The 21,126-nt window shown below is 38.0% G+C and overlaps 1 protein-coding gene across 2 annotated transcripts in view; it reads right to left on the reverse strand.

Moving 5' to 3' along the window:
- Positions 1-21,126, reverse strand: part of LOC143862548 (uncharacterized) — a 33,377-nt gene that overhangs the window by 3,609 nt on the left and 8,642 nt on the right. For both annotated transcript variants that reach the window (XM_077373620.1, XM_077373619.1), the window contains exons 5-12: positions 9,546-9,650; positions 3,118-3,201; positions 2,923-3,038; positions 2,706-2,807; positions 2,327-2,440; positions 2,069-2,125; positions 1,912-1,978; positions 1,754-1,807 (exon numbers count right to left, since the gene is read on the reverse strand). In XM_077373620.1, coding sequence (XP_077229735.1) covers positions 1,754-1,807; positions 1,912-1,978; positions 2,069-2,125; positions 2,327-2,440; positions 2,706-2,807; positions 2,923-3,038; positions 3,118-3,201; positions 9,546-9,650 — 699 coding nt within the window. The remainder of the gene's footprint in view (positions 1-1,753; positions 1,808-1,911; positions 1,979-2,068; positions 2,126-2,326; positions 2,441-2,705; positions 2,808-2,922; positions 3,039-3,117; positions 3,202-9,545; positions 9,651-21,126) is intronic.

The following is a 21,126-nucleotide window of genomic DNA, read 5'->3' on the forward strand; positions in this document are numbered from 1 at the left end:
AGAGATAAATATACAAGAATCACCCTAGTATTTTCCAGGCTTCACACCTAACGACAAGGCATCGCATCTCCAACTGTAAGTTATTGCAAAAATTAACATTCAAAAGATTCATTCATTAATTCCTGCAAAATGTACATGGCTTTCTCCTTCAAGAAATGGGAGATTGTGGTAGTTACATAACTACTTGGGGCTTTCTCTTTAAAAGAAACTTACACATGGCAATGTGTGGTTTTGGTAGGGAAATAACCATGGTTTTAAATTTTGGCTGAAATCAGAAATTGTGGTCCGAAATTTCGGATTTCAGTTGGGGCCGAATCTGAAATTTCGGATTTCCCAAATTTTGGCCAAAATTTTGAGAAATGGATTTATTTTTTTATATTTATTATTCTGAAATTAGGCCAAAATTTCGGAAATAATAAAATAATACTTTTTTAATTAACATATTTCGGCCAAAATTTCGGCATTTCGGCCGAATCCAAATCCATGGACATAACTACTCTATGAAGCATGGGTACGGGTACGACACGACACGGGTACGTGGGAACGTGATTTTATAAAAAAACCGGGTGCGGGTACGTTCGGGTACGCCGAATATAATAATATATTTTAATATTTTATTATATATTTATAAAAATAAAAAAATAATTGGAGAGCAATCAAATAACAATAACATCACTAAAATGGAAAATTCTAATATTACTCTTCATTTCATAAGTGATTAAGTTCCATATTTCATAACATGAGGCATCGATAATTTTTAAAGACCAAATTATGAGATTTTTTATACCGGACTTTAGGGATTTAATAATATTTGGACATGATAGATTTTATGAATTTTTAAAATTTGAAAAATACCCCACCGTTTGGAAGTTACGAAAGTTAAAATTTTGACTTGACCCTTTTTCTTCGAATTTTGTACTAGAACAGGAGAGTTGACTTTTTTTCCTTTTAGATTTGGGTCTTGAAACTATTTTTAATAAATCCAAATTGGGGGGGGGTATTCTGTTATTTACATGTAAATCTTAAGTAAAATAGTAAAGACATTTACTTAAATGTAAATACTAAGTACAGGAGAGGAGGGAGAAGCAGGTAGGATTTACACCAGATGAGAGAGGAGAAAGAAGCAGGAAGGATATACACCAGATAAGAGAAGCAGGATGTGTCGGGTACGCGTGGGTGCGCACCCTAAACGCACCCGACAACCAAAATTGGGTTTTTTTTTTTTCTAAATATGGGTACGTCCAGGTCGTACCCGAACGTACCCGTACCCAATACTTGTCGGGTACGGGTACGGGTACGGGAGCCCCGGGAGAGTACCCGTGCTTCCTAGTAACTACTTACGACTCTCTTTAAAAGAGAGAATGGCACATGGCAATGGGCAGTTTTTGCAAGACAACTACTTGGATAACTACGCAGGGCTCTCTCTTTAAAAGAGAGGCTGGCACATGGTAATGGGTGCGCGTAGGACATAACTACTTGGGGTTCTCTCTTTAAAAGAGGGGTTGAAACATGGTACTCCATGATTGTCCCAATACAGTATTATAAACTTAAGGGGTAAATAAACACTCCAAAAAAAGATATGGTTCCCCGTAACAGAGCTCTTTTTGGAATAACTGGCATAACTACAATAGGAACTTTCAACCATATATTTTCTTTATACAACCAAGACAAATATAAAGTCTATACATGTAAAATCCTGCATGCAAGTAAGATTTTCAAGCTACTAGCATGAGAAAAAGAATACATGACTTACCTCTACACATCTTCTTAGAGCAAAGTCAAGACCCCATCCATGGACTAAATCATTCTGCAGTCACAAGATACCACAAGATATGGCATTTAGTGAACATTGAAAGACTACGAGGGCCAAAAGACCTTTGTTCAAAACTAGATAATAGATAATCTGCATACCTGAATCATATGCCAAACGCAGCGCCACGCATCTCGAGAAAATACGGTTGCCATTATCTCAACAAATCTGTAATAGTAAAGAGCAATGAAATTTTGCCTCAAGAATACTTCAAAGAAGAAGGGAGTGGATGCAAAACATAAATAATTCATCTCCTACGCTGCACAGGGCGGCAAATGTGGGTCGGAGCACCAACCAGGCCTCTCCTCTGTTTCTCTGGTAAAAGCAAGCAATTTCAATACAACTCCCACTAAAAATAACAAAATCCTATCAATTACAAGATCTTTCTATGAAGAGAAGTAAAATTGCAGCTTTTTGCCCGTGCTTTATACTATAGGAATTGGATGAATTGGATAAGAAAAAATATTCATGCAAAACAAAAATTAGCTGAAATGGAAGGGCTTCGAGATAACTTACTTGTGGACTTCACGGTCACCTCTCCGTTTTGTCATCTGCCATGTTAAACCTTTGTTTGGTTCCAAACCAGGCTGTGAAATCTCCAACCCGTGCTTCTTCACCAGTTTAATGTATCTAGAATCGAGGTAAAACGTAATTTATACTTCAAGTAAAAACATTATAAATAAAGGCCACTGATATTGCCACTGCCATATTTTAATAATTGCACCAACACATCTTGTCTTTTATTATTCAAACAGCTGTCAAAGGTTATCACGGTGCTCTGAGAAGCAAATTTAAAAAGAAAAGACAACCCGAGTTGTGCAATTATTAAACCATCGTAGTGCTAATATCAGTAGCCTAAATAAATGGGATATTGTTTAATAAGGACAATGCATACTCTTCTGCATTAAAATGCTCCACTCCTAGATCTTCATCCCATATAAATATGTACTCATATTGCGCCACAATGTCAGGGTGCAAAAACCGTTTAGCATACCACCTTGAATCAAGATTCAGAGTCAGGTGCTTTGGTCAACATAGTAAAGCATGCTTAAGACTACGCTTTAGTAAGTAAAACACCAAGCAGTAGAAACAAAAAGCGATTGTTTCCTCACCATTTAGTTTGTTTCCTTGCGCTCACATGAATAGCCCGCTTTGACCACTCAAACTCATCCCATTCACTAGTCCGGCCATCATAATGAAATAGCAGGATAGTGAAATCTTCTGAGAACTGTAGGAGCAGCCACTTCATAATCATGTAAGTGCAAAATAAAAAACAATGATAAAATAGATTTTTCTTCCTTGCTAACCTTTTTAACTGCTGCATTAATATTTTCTTTCTGATCATATCCAACGGTGAATGTAACAAGATACTTCTTCTGGATGGCTAGGTCCTGCACGTGTCAATCAACCACTCAAGTTTGAATGAATTTAAGCATACGCGTACTTTAGGGTCAAGAATCATTAGGACCAAAAGCATCTCGTCAATGGAATATTTTCCAAAAACATACTCGGAATCTTTGATTCATCCAGATTAATAAAACTATTAGAGTGTCCAGTGTTGAAATAAGTAGATTTGGATAAATTCAAAACATAACTTTCTGGCAATCTAAAGCCTCGCCATCACCTCCATGCAACTCATGTACTCTCACATTCTCATATTACTCTAGTTACTACTACTCCGCACATAATCACTTCATACAAGATGTATGGAGGACTTCTTGACATGCAAGGAAGTAAAGACTAACAACCTACCATTTTTACATGGAAGTCATCTAACAGAATTTTGTTTTGAGTGCTAAAATGTTTTGGTGTGAAGTGGGTAAGGCAGCTGCTACTTGAGATAGATGGGCAGAATCCTTTGGTTTATGGCTTTTTTTTTTGCTACACGTTTGGCTATTTGGTAGGATAACACAATGGTGTTTGATGCCAGATCCTCCTCTCTCAAGCACTGGATTTGGAACATAATGAGGTCCATCATCAATTGGGCCTTGGTGAGGCAGGAATTTCAAGAATATTCATTTCAGGATTTTACTGGGAAGTGGGGAGATTCTGTTAGGGCGTATCCTAAAGAAGAGACATGTTATGAAAGGGAGTAAACCATCCACCCTAGACTTTGTCCGGCCGATCATTCTGCCAACATCTCGCATTCACGCCCCCCATTGAACTGTTGCTCGGGGATGGAATTGTAGATAGCTCCACCTGACATGCCAAATGTCGTCAAGATGAATTTTGATGGCTGCTCAATCAGTAACCCTGGGACAGAGGGTTCAGCAGTGTTTTTAGAGTCCAATGTCTCTATTCTATTCTCATTTTCAGGACCGATTGGAAGTAGTGACTTGAACGAGGGAGAGATCAGGTCCCTCACTAGAATAAGAATTTTCAAAAACAGGTTTTCGGTGTCCCTTATCATCAAGAACGATTCATTAAATGCAATCTCGCTAAGTCCAGGGTTCATCCGACTGTTGTGATTATCACAAACCTTTGGCAAACTGCTCCATAAGATTTATGGTGTCATTTGATTTTAATCATTTTTCAAGAGTAATCAAATTGTAGAAGTGCTATTGATTTTCTTCATCTTGACATCTTCGCAGCTTGGAAATTACTGTCCTATATATCTCAAGCAGCAACTTCTTTACAACAAATCTCTGAAACCGCTACTTCAAATACTTACAGGCGACTTCAATAATGCAAACTCATCTATAAAATTATATTTCAAAGAAACGCACATACCTTTATGAGGGGCAACATCCGCCCCCTTTGTAATCTTTTCTTTCTTTAATGCTAATTGCCTTCTCGAAAAAATAAAAAGTTTATATGTTCTACCTCATGGTTTAAAGACTAGAATTTCAGCAAGATAGTGCAGGTTAAGAGGAGTTGCTATTAGTCAACCCCTACCAAGATTGCATTTGGGTATTGCACAAAATATCTAGTGGTTTAAATAATAGAATTTCTGGCTGGGAGGAATTCTTGACATTCAATCCCTAACAAGTGTGCGCATTATGGATACCAACAATAGGTATAACCCATTGAGAAGGAATTGGATGAACTTTTGCAAACATATTCTACTTGTAATCGATGTTACAAATATCGTTCTCAGGAATTTCTTGGCAAGGGAAAATCTCAGGATATATTAATTTTTTTTTATGGATACTAACAATAGAAATAACCCATTGAGAAGGAATTGGATGAACTTCTGCAAACATATTCTACTTGTAATCGAAGTTACAAATATTGTTCTCGGGAATTTCTTGGCAAGGGAAAATCTCTAGATATATTAAATTTTTTTATTTTTTTAGGTTATATCAAGAAAAAACGATAAAATTAAATTAAATTTTTTTTTTTTTTGAAAATTGACATTTATTATTCCAAAGAGTGCCAAAATAAGGGACAAGCTGCCCCCTAACAGGCTACAACTGTACCGCCCCCTACATACAGTAGGATTAGCCTTACAGATCTGTTATATGCTACCCATCCCCATTCCCCATTAAATTACCCAATAGCCTAACTTGTATCGAATCCAAACAAAAAGTGCCAAACTTGTGGGCCCCATCAAGACAAGATCCGTGTCCGCCATACCACACAGACTTATCCACCACATTCTAGCTGGCAAATTCGATTTTCAAAAATCCCGCTCGAAGAACTAGAGCTATTGTGCGCCCCTAATCGTGCACGATAGCCAACAACCCATCTTCACCACCCGATCTCCGGCGGCCTCCACCTCGCACCACCACCAAACTCAGGCGAACCCCCATTAAATCTGTCAACATAGTTGTTTTTGCCACCATCCCCTCCATTTTCTACTTCCACTAACCCCAACAAAATCAAAATCCGGCGACCTCCATTACCGCTGGCCACCAAGCCCAACCTCAGGCCACCTCCCATGATCTTGAGTCCGGAACCCACGGCCTCCTACAATCAGATCAGGCAGGCCCATTGCTAAATCCGGCAACCCACAGCCTCCAGATCCGGCAACCCACGACCTCCACAGCCTCCCATGATTCCATATCCGGAAACCCACTGGCCTTCCACAACTACCCACGGCCTTTGACACTCCAGATCCGGCCTTACGGCCTCCGCGGCTCCAGTCCGGCCTCCACGGGAGAGTCACTCTCCAGATCCGGCTTCCACGGCTCCAAATCTGGCCTCCACCGAGGAGCCACGACCTTCCACGGCTCCAGCTCCGGCCAGCGTCACGGCTGTGAGAGAGAGAGAGAGAGAGACAGAGAGAGAGAGAGAGAGAGAGAGAGAGAGAGAGAGATTTCTAAATAGAGAGAGAGAGATAGAGGGAGGGAGGGAGACATATCTGAGAGAGAGAGAGAGGGAGGCAGTCCCCACCCTAGGGTTTTCGTCGCCCTAGGAGGGGAGCCAAAAGGGGGTTTCCGTCGCCGAAGGGGGGAGCCTTAACACCATCCACATCCTGCTCATGGTATATAATTTATGATCATATAATTTATGAAAATAATATAAAATAAAAATAATGTGATATTATCATGATATGATCGTGGTATTTTCATGGTAGGTGATAAAAATGAAAATATCGCTATATTTATAAAAATCTCGAGATTATTTCAAAATTTTGTTGTTTTATCAAAATGTTGCGATAAAATCGCAATATTTTGAAATGTCGGATATATTTGTGACATAGTTTGTAATAAATGAACTCAATGGCCTGTGAATACTGAAAAGAACCAAAAAGACGGTCAACATCAAAATCTAGAAATGAGGGAATCAATTTGGAGCTAGCCTTACTGAACTCCTTCAAGTACTCACATAAGACTCCATTCAGCTTAGGATCTAAGCCAAAAAATCAAGGAGAGAAGAGTCTGATTCAATTCTGGAAAGACTAAGATGATTCGGTCTTGTCCACAAAGATACAAGTCAAAATTTGTCTAACTCTTTTTTGAAAGAAACAAGCATTGCTCGAGACTTATGAAAAATCAGGTTGCCAGAGCGGGAATCGAAAGCGGGAATCGAAGGCTCCCAGGGAAGAATCCTGCTTCCTTGGAAAAATGTTCAGAATATGAAAAAGAAAAGAATGAAATGAAATTTTAAGAGGATCGTTATCATCAAAACAAGGGTCGCATTTGGGTATTGCAAAAAAAATATGTAGTGGTTTAAATAACAGAATTTCTGGCTGGGAGAAATTCTTGACATACAACCCCTACCAAGTGTACAGATTATGGATACCAACGATAAATATAATCCAGTGAGAAGGAATTGGATGAACTTCTGCAAAGATATTCCACTTGTAATCTCAGTCACAAATATCGTTCTCGGAATATTCTCGGCATGGGAAAATCTCAGGATATGTTAAAAATTTATATTTTTTCGGGTTTATATTGGAAAAACGAAAAAATGAAATTATTTAAAATGATATAATTTAAGAACAGATATAAAATAAAAATATAATAAAAATATCGTAATATTATCACGATATTATCGTGGTAATCCATGGTATATGGTAAAAATGAAAAATATGATTATTTTTTAAAATCTCGGGATTATTTCGGAATTTTGACGTTTTATGAAAATGTAGTGATAAAATCGCTCTATTTTGAACATGCTGGAGATATTTGTGGCAGCTTGTAATAAATGATCTCAATGGCCCGTGAATACTGTCAAGAACCAAGAAGGCAATCGACATCAAAATTTAGAAATGAGGGAAGCAATTTGGAGCTAGACTTAGTGAACTCCTTCAAGGGCTAACCTAATATGACTCCATTCTGCTTATGATCTAAGCCAAAAAATTTAGGAGAGAAGAGTTCGGTTTTATTCTAGAAAGACTAAGATGATTCGGTCCTGTCCACAAAGACTCTACTGAGTCGACATGGTGAAGACTCTTTTTTGAAAGAAAAATCACACAAGCGTGGCTCAAAACTTATGAAAAGAATCCAAAATATGAAAAAGAAAGACACATAATTTTAAGAGCACATCTTTATCATAAAAACCACCCAAAGCCCAGTTTTTTTTTAAACCAACCAAAGCCCAGTTAAATGCCTACTGTTTGCGATGGAGGAGAAACATGGAGGGAAAAATGGACAGATACTGTTTGTCCACAAATCTGCCCATTTTTTCCCTCCACAAATGGAAGGGTTAGGATGATCCAATGGAGCTGATTTTTTATACACACCCCATCCATGATGGGGCCTTCCAAATGAATGCTTAGGATCACCCCCAAAGGTTTGTGAGCTCTGCTCAGATAAGCTTATCTGAGCAGCTATAGAGAGAGAGAGAGAGAGAGAGAGAGAGAGAGAGAGATGATTAGGGCAGAAGAACAAGCCTTGTCGTCTTTTCCAGAATGGAACATTGGAACAGATGGAATTCCGGAACATTCCAATCTTGGAAAAAAACAGAACGGAATTGACAACTAAGATAGTATTCCTTCAAGTTCAAGACACAAGTCAAATTTAATACGGATTCCAAGATATTATGGCATGATAACATACTTCGCCTTTTCATTTTAGAAACATTTACAGTTCATTCCATTCAAAATAACATTTCTTGTTTAAAAGGGAAAAAAAAGTATAGGAAAACAAGAAGGAATTATTGCATGAAGTGGCGTATATAATTCATCATGAGAATGACAGACCACGGATATATGTGGCATGAGGAAGACTGACTTATCTATTTCACCTTTTTAACATCCCTTGTTTCATAAATAAAAAAACGTATTTTTAAATAGAAGAAGAATTTGTATAAAGTATAAACGCTTGCATAATTTTCACAAATCAGTAGGTAGGGATGCACATGAGCAAGATTTCATGTTTGAATATACACTCACTGAGAAATACACATAAAGCTGCTTAATATCCACACACATCAAAATTTACGAGCACTAAAAGATAGTACAACTACCAACAGCAAATCCATAGTTATATGTCTTTGTATAAATGTTACAATAGAAGACACACGTCGGAAAACACTCTTTGCATACATTTAATATTTTCTACGCTTTTAATAAAAAACCCTAATAAGATGTTGAAGATGACAATTTCTCATCAAGTTTCAAGTAAGATCTCATACATCCAACATTCCAAAGCATTCTACACCTACGGGCATCATTTTTTGTCTAAATACTTTCTATTTCTTCAAAAAAAAAAATCCAAATCCTGTTATCTTTTCCGAATGGAACAACGGAACGGGTGGAATTCCGGAACAGTCCAATCTTGGAGAATAACATAACAAACAGAATTGACAACTAAGCTAGTATTCCTCCAAGTTCAAGACACAAGTCAAATTTAATACATATTCCAAGATATTATTGCATGATAACATAATTCGCCTATTCATTTTAGAAACATTCACTGTTCATTCGATTCAAAATAACATTTACTGTTTAAAGAAAATGAGAAGGAATTATTGCAAGAAGTAGCGTGTGTAAATCATCATGAGAATGTCAGACCACAGATATATTTGGCATGAGGAAGACTGACTTATCTATTACTTATTCTGTTGTGTATCAAATTATTCAAGAATGATAAACCACCTTGTTAATATCCCTTGAATCATAAATAAACAACTTATTATTAAATAGAAGAAGTAGTTATTTAAATGCTTGTATAATTTTCACAAATCAGTAGGTATGGATGCACATGAGCAAGATTTAGGGTTTGAGTATACACTCGCTGAGAAATGCACATAAAGGTGTTTATTATCCACACAAGTCAAAACTTTCCTACAAACAGCAAATCCATAGCTATATGTTTTCATATAAAGGCTACAGTAGAAGACACACCTCACTGGGCTTACCCCACAATCTTCGGAGATAGAAGTCTGATTCAGATACAATAATGCCTGGGGGAAGTCTCTCTGTGCCTCGCGGATTTGTTGGAACATATATCTGCATCAAGATCACAATATGAAGAGTTACTGCCACTGCAAAAAATGACCAGGTTACTTCAATATGAGCAAGTTTCAATATTACAAACAGGAAGGTTCCAGGTTACTTCAATATGAGCAAGTTTCAATATTACAAACAGGAAGGTTCCAGGTTACTTCAATATGAGCAAGTTTCAATATTACAAACAGGAAGGAAACCTACTTTGTCATTGAATAAGTGTTGAATATATTATCTTAAGATTAGAGCCGCTGAGTTTTCAAACTACTTATATATTATACATGCGAGCGGTCTCGTTTACAATATCATTTTGATTTTTAAGGCTTCTGCCCTTAGAAGCAGGAATCTTCTCTCAGGGTGCCGCTCCGGACTCAGAACCTCGATTTGGCGCTCCTTAGGAAGGAGATCCCAGGGAGTGCAATCCCAAAGAGATGGAAACCGCTCCCATGGTGCTCCCAACCCGCTCCTATTACACCTTTAGTAACCCTCCTTGCATCAAACTCCTCCAATTGTTCAAAGTACTTCATTGGAGCAAGCACGGAGGCAAATCTTAAGAAGGCATGAGGAAAGAGGGCATGAAAATAAAGACGGTTAGAAATTAGTACTATTGATGGACTTAAATTTTGAAAGATTTATATGAAGATAGTTAAAAATTACTATTTTTTATACACTTGAATATGAAAGACATATGATGAAAATAATACATTAACGCTCCCACGGCGCTCCCAACCTTAGACTCATCTAGACCCCCACGCTTCCCTGCCCCCGCACCAGCTTCGTGCTTCTATACTTCTGCCCCAACAGAAATAAAGAGATCTTGATTTAAGTGTTAACAATGAGTCATCCACAAGAAATCATACGAAAGAAATTAAGGCAGCAACCCCATGGAAGATCATCCATGTGCTAGAGCATTCCACTTAGAGAGGAAGGCTTTTGAAAATGACGAGGTTGCTTCCATATGATCTAGTTTACACTGTTGCATGGATTCTTTGACCCCCCATGCCGAATTCGTGTCGACACGCCCTGTCACAAATGTTGGTTTCGGGAATTTCTCGACAAGGGAAAATCTCGGGATATATTAATTTTTATTAATTTTTTCGGGTTTATATCGGGAAATAAACGTTAAAATTAAAATTATTTAAAAAATATATAAAAATATTAAATTTAAGAAAAAAATATAAAATGAAAATATCGTAAAAATACCGGGATAATATCGCGATATTATCGGGATATTTTATGATAAAAAATGAAAATATCGCTATATTTTAAAATCTCGGGATTAGTTCGGGATTTTGTCGTTTTATCAAAATCTCGCGATAAAAACGCTATATTTTGAAAATATCGGAGATATTTGTGACATAGGACACGCCTCCACACGAGAATCGAACATGGATTCTAATGGGACACACCTGGATTCTTGTCATAGCAGTGTCCCACACGAATCTTGTTTTTTCGGATGAATCCAACTCATCGGATTCTCTTTTAAAATAAGAATCCTGAATATTTTCCCTATAAAGGTATTTTCTTCTTAACTTTTTTAATATGAAAGCACAACATGTAGAGAGAGAGAGAGAGATTGGTACGCTTAAGTGCACCAAACGTTGGTGCGCTCAAGGCCTTAGTGAAGCTTCCCATTGGTCAAAAAAGGTGGGCCCAATATCGATTCACAGAGGAGAGAAATAAGGTTATCGAAGTCTTTCTCGACTACTGGAAGGAAACCAGAGCGCGCCTCTCTCTTCTCCCATGGCTTGAGCCCAGCCTCTCTCTTCTCCCTTCGACTCTCTTCTCCCTCACGCCGATGGCAAACCAGAACTAGCAAACGACCAGGTGCGTACCATTTTTTTTCTGATTTCTACGTTTAGGGTTTGCTGATTTATGGTTCCCTAATTTTTTCGTCTGCATCAGGGAACCATAAATCAGCATTAGTTCAATTTTTCCTCTGATTTATGGTTCAGACCATTTTTTTGTGATTTGTGTGTTTAGGGTTTGTGATTTAAAAAATTCCGATTTTTTCCTCAAAGGGAGGGTTAGTCTCATTTGTTCTACGATTTGTCTGTGTTTCTGTATTTTTTTTGTTATGTGATCCTAAATATTGGTCGTTTTCTGGGTTTTTTCTTTTTTGGGAAAACTACTAAAAACCCCCCAAATAAAAACTTATGTACACAAATCACCCCAAAAATTTCTTAATTACCAATAGGGCCCTAAATAGATTATAATTTTGCCTTTTACCCAATATACCCTTATATCACCCTTACAAATCCCTAAAATCTCTCCCTCCATTAACTGTTTGAACCATAGTTGTAAATTTCGTTTCTGCGGCCATTTCGTTTTGGCCCCCGAAACGAAATTTCGGAAAATTTTGGACAATTTCGTTCGAAACTTTTCGGTAAATTTCGTCAAATTTTTATAAATTTCAGTAAATTTCGGTCACTTCCGGTCAATTTCGGTCGAATTTTGGTTGATTTCAGTCAATTTCGGCCGAAATCCAGAACGAAACAAAATTTTCGTCATTTCGTTCCGGTTTTCGGCCAAAACCGAAACGTTTCATCCATTTCGGGTGAAACGAAACGAAATTTACAACTGTGGTTTGAATTCCCTCTCTCCCTCTCTCTCTCTCTCTCTCTCTCTCTCTCTCTCTCTCTCTCTCTCAAACCTCTCCATCCATCAATCCATCCCCTCTTAACTCATTGGTCCATCTCACACTCCCACCATACAGACCCCATAGAGATGTCCTTTTTTTGGTCTATCTCTCTATTAGAGAAATTATATGGGACGGGCGGGCATGCATGTGCAGACTAGGGGTGGACATGGTTCCGGTTCGAACCGAGGAACCGAATGTGCCGGTTCGGTTCGGTTCCATTTCTATATGGTTCGGTTCCGGTTCCGGAATCCGGGAACCGGTGCCAATTCGGTTCGGTTCTGGGTTTGGGATTCCGGAACCGAAAACCGAACCGAGAACCGACCCTCACCTTTAGTCCTTAAGTTCCATACCTCCTCATTTGATAAAATCACCCCACGCCCATTTTAATTCACCCCCTTATAAGTTTTAATTCATGCAGGGGATGGAAATATCATTTCCACGAGATTTTATAGGGTGTGGGGTGTGGCCCTAAAATCTAGTATTTTCAAAAAAGTAATGTACGGCCCACTTCATAGGAATATCCAAACCGTTCATTTGTTGGCCCACTTCATAGGAATATCCAAACCGTTCATTTTCTGCTTTTTCATGCCTTAATCAAATGTAAAATGACGACCAAAAACAATAAATATCACCCAGGCTGTTACTAGCCCACTACTATTACTGTTACTATGGTTTGCGCCTTGTCGCATGACACATGTAGATGTTTAGCAGAATGGACATCTACTAAACACTAAACAGGGGTTACAGGGCCATTGGTGAAGGTTGGGTAAACCCAGAACCGAACCGAACCGATTATATATGGTTATAGTTCGGTTCGGTTCCATACATATATGGTTAGGTTCTGGTTCCAATTTCAGGGAACCGATTATATATGGTTCGGTTCTGGGTTTAGCCCAAAACCGAACCGAACCGAACCATGTCCACCCCTAGTGCAGACCACAAATACGATGGGCCCACATTATTTTGGTGATCCAAGGCATTCATTTGTTGGTCCCTGACGCAGATAGGATGTACCCAGAAAATGACCTCCATAGAATGATCCTAACCTCCGATCCCCATTTTAAACCTATACAAATCGGAGGCTTAGGATCATCCTACGGAGGAGATATTCTGGGCAATTCCTATCCATGTCAGGGAACAACAAATGAATGGCACTAAAATAAATTGTGCCCACTGTATTTATAACAAATGAATGGCTTGGATCACCAAAAATTTCTCAATAGAAAGGGTAAAATGGGTAATCTGCAAAATTAAAATCTATTTATGGGGTGATAGGTAATTACGAAATTTTTGGGGGGATTTGTGTAAATATGCTTTTATCCGGGGAGTTTCTAGTAGTTTTCCCTTTTTTTTGGGTGAAATCCTAAATCATGGTTCTGGGTTTTTTTCTTTCCTTCCAAATCTTAATTTCAAACAAAGGTTTTTGTAATTCGTGGCTACTTTTTCAATGAAGGGTTTGATGTGCAAGATTTTCTGTGCTTTAGGGTTTGTGACTGAGGCTTCATTTATTTTTTCCTTTCAAACCAGGTTATCTGTGATTTATGGGGAATACTGTATTTCTTTTGGCGAACCAATATTTATGATTTCACCAAAACTGTTTGGAAGACAGCAAGGAATAGGACTATGGCATTTTTACATTTTTTTGGTGAAATCCTAAGTGAAGTACGGTTCCTGTCTCATATGAGGGTGATGATCACTGACTGGCTTGAGTTGAATTCTGTTAACACAATTTTGGTTAAATATAAATGCACTTCTGTCGATCATTGTTTTGATCCCTCACATATGTAAAGATTCTCTTTTAGTTAGTTCTCTTAATGGAATGCATATCATCTGTTTTAAATCCGTTTAAAAAGTTTTTGTTCATAGGACCAAGTAGTTGAAGAAATTGAAGATTGCAAATTGTGTATAAGCACCAAGTAGAAAAGGAAGGGAATTCCATAATAAATTAGATCTGTGATTATTGTTTTGTCCATTACATCTGAGTTACTGAGCATTCCCCCTAATAGGACAACGTGCTATTATTGGCTAGGGACTATGAAGGCTCTATTCTACAATGTTATGTCTTGATGATGATGCGGTTAATGATGTACAGAGCTGTTTTTTTTATGAATTAATTGATCCAATGTAGTTTGAACAATTTAGTTATTTGGCTGACATTCTCTTATTTTGCATGTAAGAGAAACTATCTCGATGGCTTCCTCAAGCAACAACAATGGTAATTCATCTAGTGTACAAGCAACGTCCAAGAACTGTCTATGTCAGCAGCCAGCAGTGTTGAAAATTACCAAAAGTAACATAAACGAAAACAGAGGCCGACCATACTACAGTTGCAATATGAACTTGGTGACTAAACATTCAATTTTTGTAATCTAGTCTTCTTTTATACAACTTGTGGGAACTCTAATGTGTAAGCAACGTTAAGGGCAAAAAGTGTAGCCATTTCCGTTGGGCTGACGTTGATTCATACGGGATCAAGTTTGGCAGGGTGTCAAGGCCTTACAATGGACGAGAAGGAAATGCCGAGAATCGGAGATCTGATAGCATTGGAGAATGAAAATACCATGTTAAAGAATGAAATTTGGATGCATAAAGTACTAGGAATTGTAGGTTTTTTGTCCTTATTTTTTCAGAAATCAAAGTCTTAAATTGGGTTGAAACATTATGAGGGTGTTGGCAATGTACTTATTTTCATGGCCGGAGAAACATGATGGGGGTGTTGGAAATGTACTTATTTTCATGCTTGGAATGTGAATTATTGTAAGCTTGGTACTATTTTTTTCCTTTTCTTCTTGTTTGGTCTTTGGGTCTCTCATTACCATTTAAATTTAGAAACCGGAGGAGTAAGGTCCTACCCCGGCATGACATAAAAGGATTCATTGCCAACATGTTTTTTCTTCAAATGGACAGAATCAGAAAGACATAAGATAACTGCTTTCCCAAATTGCTGAACATTTGCCTAACCGAATTATTTGTATTTGTAACCATGACTACCATGTGACTACCATGTTTTTTCAGTTAGGGTTGGACAGGAGTAGAAAGAGAGAGGCTAAATGTGCCATGTTTTTTCAGCTACCTAAACCAACAATGTTAGCTACCTGTCAAAGAGGCCCAAAACCTGTCATGTTGCAGAACCTTAATTCTGTTGTGGAGTTCACTACAGTTCATGCGGTTTATGATACTGTTAGATTCCCCAATCATTAGCATAAACCGCATGAACTGTAGTGAACTCCACAACAGAATTAAGGTTCTGCAACATGACAGATTTTGGGCCTCTTTGATAGATAGCTAACATTGTTGGCATAGGTAGCTGAAAAAACATGGCACATTTAGCCTATCTCTTTCTACTCCTATCCAAGCGTAACTGAAAAAACATGGTAGTCATGGTTACAAATACAAATAATTCTTTTAGGCAAATGTTCAGAAATTTGAAAAACCATGTCGGCAATGAATCCTTTTATGTCATGCTGGAGGTAGGACCTTACTCCGGTTTCTAAATTTAAATGGTAATGAGAGACGCAAAGACCAAACAAGAAGAACAAGAAAAAAATAGTACCAAGCTTACAATAATTCACATTCCAAGCATGAAAATAAGTACATTGCCAACACCCCCATCATGTTTCTCCAACCATGAAAATAAGTACATTGCCAACACCCTCATAATGTTTCAACCCAATTTAAGACTTTGATTTCCAGAAAAATATGGACAAAAAACCTACAATTCCTACTACTTTATACATCTAAATTTCTTTCTTTAACATGGTATTTTCATTCTCCAATGCTATCATGTGGTCTTCAATCGTCCTATTCTCGGCATTTCCTTCTCGTCCATTGTAAGGCCTTGACACCCTGCCAAACTCGATCCCGTATGAATCAATGTCAGCCCAACGGAAATAGATACATTTTTTGCCCTGAACGTTGCTTACACATTAGAATTCTCACAGGTTGTATAAAAGAAGACTAGATTACAAAAAATGAATGTTTACTCACCGAGTTCATATTGCAACTGTAGTATGGTCGACCTCTGTTTCCGTTTATGTTACTTTTGGTAATTTTCAACACTGGTGGCTGCTGACGTAGACAGTTCTTGGACGTTGCTTGTACACCAGATGAATTACCATTGTTGTTGCTTGAGGAAGCCATCGAGATAGTTTATCTTACATGCAAAATAAGAGAATGCCAGACAAATAACTACATTGTTCAAACTACATTGGATCAATTAATTCATCAAAAAAGAAGCTCTGTACATCATCATCATCATCATGACATAACATTGTTCAAACTACATTGGATGAATTACCATTGTTGTTGCTTGAGGAAGCCATTGGGATAGTTTATCTTACATGCAAAATAAGAGAATGCCAGACAAATAACTACATTGTTCAAACTACATTGGATCAATTAATTCATCAAAAAAGAAGCTCTGTACATCATCATTAATAGCATCATCATCATGACATAACATTGTAGAATAGAGCCTTCATAGTCCCTATTCTACAGCCCATAATAGCACGCTGTCCTATTAGGGGGAATGCTCAGTAACTCAGATGTAATGGACAAAACAATAACCACAGATCTAATTTATTATGGAATTCCCTTCCTTTGCTACTTGGTGCTCATACACAATTTGTAATCTTCAATTTTTTCAACTACATGGTCCTATGAACAAAAACTTTTTAAACGGATTTAAAACAGATGATATGCATTCCATTAAGGGAACTAACTAACAGAGAATCTTTACATATTTGAGGGATCAAAACAATGATCGGCAGAAGTGCATTTATATTTAACCAAAATTGTGTTAACAGAATTCAACTCAAGCCAGTCAGTGATCATCCTCATATGAGACAGGAACCGTACTTCACTTAGGATTTCACCAAAAAATGTAAAAATGCCAGTCCTATTCCTTGCTGTCTTTCAAACAGTTTTGGTGAAATCCTAAATATTGGTTCACCAAAAGAAATACAGTATTCCCCATAAATCACAGATAACCTGTTTTGAAAGGAAAAAATAAATGAAGCCTAAATCACAAACCCTAAAGCACAGAAAATCTTGCACATCAAACCCTACATTGAAAAAGTAGCCACGAATTACAAAAACCTTGGTTTGAAATTAAGATTTGGAAGGAAAGAAAAAAACCCAGAACCATGATTTAGGATTTCACCCAAAAAAAAAACCCAGAAAATGACCAATATTTAGGATCACACAACAAAAAAAATATAGAAACACAGACAAATCACAGAACAAATGAGACTAACCCTCTCTTTGAGGAAAAAATCAAGATTTTTTAAATCACAAACCCTAAACACGCAAATCAAAAAAAAAAATGGTATGAGTTAATGAACCATAAATCAGAAGAAAAAATGAGACTACCGCTGATTTATGGTTCCCTAAAAATTAGGGAACCATAAATCAGCAAACCCTAAACGTAGAAATCAGAAAAAAAAAAATGGTTGCAATGATGAAAAACCAAAAAATGGTACGCACCTGGTCGTTTGTTGGTTCTGGTTTGCCGTCGGCGTGAGGGAGAAGAGAGGCTGGCTCAAGCCATGGGAGAAGAGAGAGGCGCGCTCTGGTTTCCTTCCAGTAGTCGAGAAAGACTTCGATAACCCTATTTCTCTCCTTCGTGAATCGACATTGGACCCACCTTTTTTTACCAATGGGAAGATTCACTAAAGCCTTGAGCGCACCAACGTTTGGTGCGCTTAAGCGTACCAACATTTTTCTCATATATATGAGAAAACGGTTCCTACACACATGTGTAGATAAGTTATCTACACACTAGCTTAAAATACAGTGGGGGCCACATTATTTGGGTGATCCAAACCATTCATTTTTAAGGCCCTCTCATAGATAGGGTGTCCACAAAAAATCAGATCCATAGGATCATCCTAACCATTCGAACTTTGGAGGCAAAAAATGAACTAATTTGTGAAGGTTTAAAGACATCCATTTTACCTCCACAAATCGTAGGGTTGGGATGATCCTATGAATCTGATTTTTTGTAGACACCCTATCTATGTGAGGGCCTTTAAAATGGATGGCTTGGATCACCCAAACAATGTGGGCCCCCACTGTATTTTAAGCTAGTGTGTAGAGAACTCTCTACACATATGTGTAGGAACCGTTTTCTCTCTCTCTCTCTCTCTCTCTCTCTCTCTCTCTCTCTCTCTCTCTCTCTATATATATATATATATATATATATATATATATATATAAATTTTAAAGTTTTAAAATTTTATTTTATTTAAAAATTACCAAATCCACGAATCCTAGTTTTTGGGGTTTGCCGAATCCGACACCTCGGGTTATTACAAACAGGAAGGAAACCTATTTGGTCATTGAACGAGTGTTGAACAAATAAACTTAAGATTAGAACCGCTTAGTTTTCAAATTACTTATAGATTATACATACGAGTAGTCATGTTTACAATATATTTTTAAGGCTTTTGATCTTACACAAATAAAGGGATCATGATTGAGTGTTAACAACATGAGTCATCCATAAGAAACCACACAAAAGAAATTAAGGCACGATGTGATCCAGTAGCCATAGACTGATCTTACTTAGTTCTTTTTTCATGAGAGATTTGTTTAGCTATTTTAATTGGGATTTATTTCTATATTTTAGTTATATTTTTTTCCTAGATGTGGGGGATGTCCACATCAACATATGAACCGCATGCAGTAGTAATAGCGAATTTACTATTTATAGTAATCGCAGATTAACTGTTACTAGCAAATGTAGGATAACTATTTATAGTAAATATGAACCTACTATTTTTATTACATACGAAATCAAAAGGGAGGAAGCCCTGGGAGGTCATGGAAATCGTGGAAAACTCCTCCTTGGACGCAAGGTATCTCCTCTTCTATCTTTCTTCTCCCTCCTTCCTCTTTCCCCTTCTCGTTTCCAATCTTCTATTATCCTCATCTCCCATCTATTTCGTGTTTTCCTTGTGTTTCATGTGTTTTCATTTGTGTTCCTCTATCGTTTCTGAAATGTTTCTATTGCATTTCTTATGAAATTTTTCAATGTGTTTCTCATGCGATTTTCTATCGTTTTCCCATTTCTCGTTTCCCCTCTATTTTTTTTCTCTGTGTCTCCCATTTCCCTAATGTAAAGCAGGGAGACGAGGATGTAGTAAATATGACTGGACAGGATTTACCTAAGAGGGATATCTTTCGCTCTCTTGGTTCAATTCTACATAAGGAAGGAGAGATTGAAGAGGATGTTAACCATAGAATAAGAGCAGGTTGGTTGAAGTGGAAGCTTGCCTCAGGAGTTCTGTGCAACCGTAAAATCCCTACCAAGTTGAAGGGAAAGTTTTATAAGACAATTTTGAGACTAGCCATGCTGTAAGGGTCAGAATGTTGGGCCACCAAGAAGCAGCATGTGCATAAGATGAGTGTAGCGGAGATGCGAATGCTTAGATGGATGTGCGGCCACACAAGGTTAGATAGAATTAAAAATGAAGACATTCGTAAAAAGGTGGGGGTGGCACTAATTGAGGAGAAGATGAGAGAGCACAGCTTAAGATGGTTTGGACATATCCAACGTAGGCCTTTGGATGCTCCGGTGAGAAGAGGCGACTCGTGCCAAATTGATGTAGTAAAAAGAGGTAGGGGCAAACCGAAAACAATTTGGGTAGAAACAGTGAGGAAAGACTTGATAGCTATGAACATAACAGAGAACATGACCTTGGATAGGATAGAATGGAAGAAAATGATCCACGTAGAAAAACCCAACTAGAACCAGGATTAGAGCCGGGTAGATTCCTTTTACCTTCTTCATGAATTTTTTCTCAAGGATTCATTTAGCAGACCCCAACTAGTTTGGGACAAAGGCTTTGTTGAGTTGAGTTTCCCATTTTTGTTTCACGTTTCGCTTCCCAAATCCATTTCCCACCCTGGTAACTACGGGTGGAACACATCTTTTCGACGAATGAGGTGCTAGGATTGCAATACAGGGGGCTGGAGGAGAATTTGAAAAGGTTGTTCCAACAAATGGAGGATAGGGAGAGGCGAGCCCGAGATCCGTCAGAATTAACAAACCTAGAAGCAACATGAAAAGTACTCACGGAGATGGTTCGATTGCATTCCTCAGTGAATTATGAAGGAGGTGCAATACCCAACCGAAGACGAAGGGGAAGGGGAAGAGGCAGGACATGAAGACTTCTGTCTCAGGGGAGGCGATCGTGGCAATTAGTAATATCATAAAGATATTATCTTGGAAGGTTAATGGTTTGGGCCATCTATATAAGAGGGCGCACGTCAAGTAGTTAACAAGGAAGGTCATACCTGATATATTATGTATCCAAGAAACAAAAATGGAAGCAATAAATCAAACAGTGATCAAGGAGTCAGGAGGAAGATCATCGTGGGATTCCTAACCATCGATGTAGTAGGTCAATCAGGGGGGATTCTGACTCGTTGAACTTTGAGATGACGGATTGTTGCTTGGACAAATTCGTACCAACAGTTGTGTTAAAAAAGTTGGCGGATAGCACCGTATGGATGTTCTCAGGTGTATATGGTCCAACTCCGAGATCTGAGAGGAACGAGTTATGGACAGAGTTGGAGGTGAGAAGCAGATGGGATTGCCCATGATGTATCAGCGGCGACTTTAATGAGAACAGATTTGTGGAGGAAAGAGAAGGGGCCGGCAGAATAAAAAAAACATTATGTACTTCTCTGTCTTCATAAATCAGCATGAGATGTTTGACCTTCTTCCATCTGGAGCTCAATTCACATGGTCTAGGCACTCAAGTAATAGCATACTAGATCGGTACTGCCCTAAGTGGTTTGACCTTCTCCCAGAAGTGTACCAGGCAGCATTAC

The sequence above is a fragment of the Tasmannia lanceolata genome, unplaced genomic scaffold (genome assembly GCF_043159265.1).
Source record: "Tasmannia lanceolata isolate RefF3 unplaced genomic scaffold, GAP_Taslan_0.1 ptg000037l, whole genome shotgun sequence".
NCBI classification, from domain to species: Eukaryota; Viridiplantae; Streptophyta; class Magnoliopsida; order Canellales; family Winteraceae; genus Tasmannia; species Tasmannia lanceolata.